General features: G+C 33.0%; 1 protein-coding gene across 1 annotated transcript; it reads right to left on the bottom strand.

The window, feature by feature from the left end:
- Positions 1–328: 328 nt before the first annotated feature.
- GCK72_015206 (uncharacterized protein) lies at positions 329–2,372 on the bottom strand (the record flags this gene model as incomplete). The annotated part of the gene is made up of 4 exons (XM_053730697.1): positions 329–489; positions 1,562–1,640; positions 1,948–2,124; positions 2,316–2,372. The coding sequence occupies 4 exons, from the start codon at positions 2,370–2,372 to the stop codon at positions 329–331; spliced, it is 474 nt and encodes a 157-aa protein (XP_053585469.1).
- Between the last annotated feature and the right edge of the window lie 760 nt (positions 2,373–3,132).

The raw sequence follows: 3,132 nt of genomic DNA, 5'->3' as shown, positions 1-3,132 counted from the left end.
TTTGGAGGAAATACGTCAGTGACTTTTTTTGGTATGAAAAATGAATATTTGAATTTTTAGAAACAGCATTTTTTTGTTGTAAAATTGATACTAGAAATGTCAAAGACAGCTATTAAATTATTGTGGAACATTATTCAATTATTAAGAGTTAATTCTTCTTTTTGTCATTGAAAACACATTTTAAAACTGACACACTCAAAATCAAATTAGTATTCAAAACAGTATCTATCCAAACCCACTCCAATCCATTCTCTCAGTGTTAAGCTCACAAAACTCTGCAAGTGCGCTCCAATGAACTCAATAGAGCGCACTTTCTACCACGTGTTATTCACAACATTTGCTCACCTTTCTGACCTCCTTCTGCAACCCATCGGAAGTACTTTCGACATTTCGAGGTAACACTGAGTACCCAAGCATGAGTCATTATTAAAACAATATCTGCAAAGTGCCAAATGAATGAAATCGAGTCGGAATGGTCGCCAAGGGCTTCTGGAAAATATTTACTGTTTCGTAAGAATCAGAAATAAGATTCGCTAATGTTAATTACACTTGATTTATCGAATTTTGAAAAAAAAAACATTGAAAAATAAGCTAATGTGAATTAAGGTTTTCTCAGAAAATACTGAAAAAAGTTTTCAATTTATGGTTTCCAATACTTGAATTTATAGCTTTAAAAACTTTTGAGGTTCCTTTAAAGATTTCTCATTTCTAACATTCAAGTTTGCAAAATATTTTAATCACTTTACTGTTTCAAAATTTTTGTTTTGAAATATCATTTCTCCAAAAGTTCTGATCTTTCTTTTAACCATTTACTAGTAAACTGCATGAGAGATTTATTTCAGTTTACTGTTTCGTAGGAAATAGAAATAATTTTCCCTAACTGAGCTGTTAATTAAATTCAATTAACCTAAGGTTGGAAAAAATAATCGGAACTTTGAAATTAGTTCAATTTGAACCAAACAGGTGTTTTTTTTAGAAAGTAATGAAAAAACTCCGTTTCAAAAAAAAAGAAAATATATATAATTGTATTGATTTGATCGTTAAACTATCCATTCACTGGGGGGCTTTGCCACGAAAAATGACGAAATTTTTATAAAAAACACCTATTTTAACACGAATTTGCGAGAAAAAACCAAACTTTTCGCACTGTAAAAAATTTTGATCATCTAAAACTTGGCTTTTGACAGAAAATTATCGCAAAAACTAAAGTTTTCTAATCGAAAAATGTCAAAAATTCGAGTCTGAAAGCTCTCGAAATGAATTTTTGATGCCGCTGGCCTAGAATTCAAAATTTCGGTCACCAAACCAACATTTTCAGAATCGACTTGTCAAGACGCTTCGGATGAGTATAAGGATGACTAGATTTGAAGCACTTTGGGTCCCGCCACGAAACCTACAGTATCCTTCGGTGGTGAGACCCAATTTGCTACAAACCTACTACTTTATATCTTTCAGTATACATAAAATTACAATCAATTTACTGTTTCAAAGTTTTAAAATTAATTTTCACTAAATTGATTAAAATTAATAGACATCGTTTCACCAAAAGCTCTGATCTCACCTTTAACCATTTCCTTGTGAAATATATTGACAAAAAAGAAGTATCCTCCAAGAAACAGCAAATAGAATATTGTGAAGAGCTAAAAAAATAAGATTTTGAAGAATTGTCTGTCTGTGTGCTTATCCAAATGACAAGAAACTATACTTAAAAACTAATTTGAATTGTCAAAAACGCGTCGAAGGCGCGCCAGACCTGAATTTGTAAAGGTATGTCGGCGTGTCAGTGGGACCTAATAATATTATTTAAAAACGCGTCTAAGGTGCTTCAAAGTTAGGAGCAGCAAAATGAATACCGACCAAACACTGTCATTAAAGTTATCATTTGCATAATTGTTTTGGAATGAAACAGTAAAAATTTTTTTTAAAGATAAAAAAGTGGAGACTTACCACATAGAGATAGAAGGGAAACATCATCCTATCATTCTTTTTGTAAACATGAAAACACGTGAAGAAACATAGACAAAGACCGCTCAGACCGATGTAGATACTGAACCACGGAAGGCCCAAAAGGCCCAGTCCCACGTTGAAAAGGACGAAATAGGCGAGGATTAGGCGGATTGTTATCTGCAAACAGGTATTTGTAGTCTATTGAAGAAAAAAAAAGAAAATCGGATTTCGGCAACTTTTGGAACAGTAATATTTTTTGACACATTTGTCACGGGCCAGGCCGAACCCCCGGGTTGGTCCGGTCGGCCTGGGTAATTCAAGTATGATTTATGAAAGTATACTGTTTTAATAGCTTAAGAAAAACTCACTGAAACATGGACCCATCCGAAGAGACATCGGTGATGTCGATCACTTATCGTGTCCATCTTCTCATTATTCTGAAACATAAATTTGTTTGGGATAAGCCACAGGAAGAGCAGCAAGAATAAAAAGAAAGGTGAAGAGATGACATTTTTTTGTTGGATGTTGATGTGTTATACCTATCAGTAATACATATCATTAACGTGTAATATTTATTTAATTTATTTATTTCTTCAAAGGGCGGAAACCACTGACACGAGAAAATGGAATGGTTTTTGAATTTACATGTAAGAGATGGTTAGTAAAAAGAGAAAGAATACATACATAATGATAATATGCCTATTCTAGCGGTAGCAAAAGCAAAAAACTACTTTTTAATAAGAAAAAATAGTTTTCTGCACTTTTTGCTACCTCGAGATTAGCTCCACTATCATAGGAGGTAAAGTAAAGTTAATAATTTGTTGGGTTTAATGACAGGAAATGATTGAGATCATATTTATATACTCTGCTCTTAAAGACAGCTGTGCTCGGTTTAACCGGAAACACCAATTCTGATAAAGAATTCCAACAACGGAGAACTCTATTTGCCCTCTCAACAGAGAGTATTTGAGAAGATAATTTATTCGAGTTCGTAGTTAGAGATTTGAGATAATATCTATGCCTCCTTAGTCTTGAATGCTCCAAAAATTCGAATATAGGATCATCAATAATAATTTCCTTGGTAACCATCAGTTTATAGGTAAAGATTAAATCAATACATAGTCTTCGATGTTCCAGTGATTTTAGATCACATTCTTCAAGAGCCTCGAAATACGATGAATACGA

The sequence above is a fragment of the Caenorhabditis remanei genome, chromosome IV (assembly GCF_010183535.1).
Source record: "Caenorhabditis remanei strain PX506 chromosome IV, whole genome shotgun sequence".
Classification (NCBI taxonomy): domain Eukaryota; kingdom Metazoa; phylum Nematoda; class Chromadorea; order Rhabditida; family Rhabditidae; genus Caenorhabditis; species Caenorhabditis remanei.
Note: the sequence above shows the minus strand (reverse complement) of the source record. Positions and strands in the feature narration are given on the sequence as shown.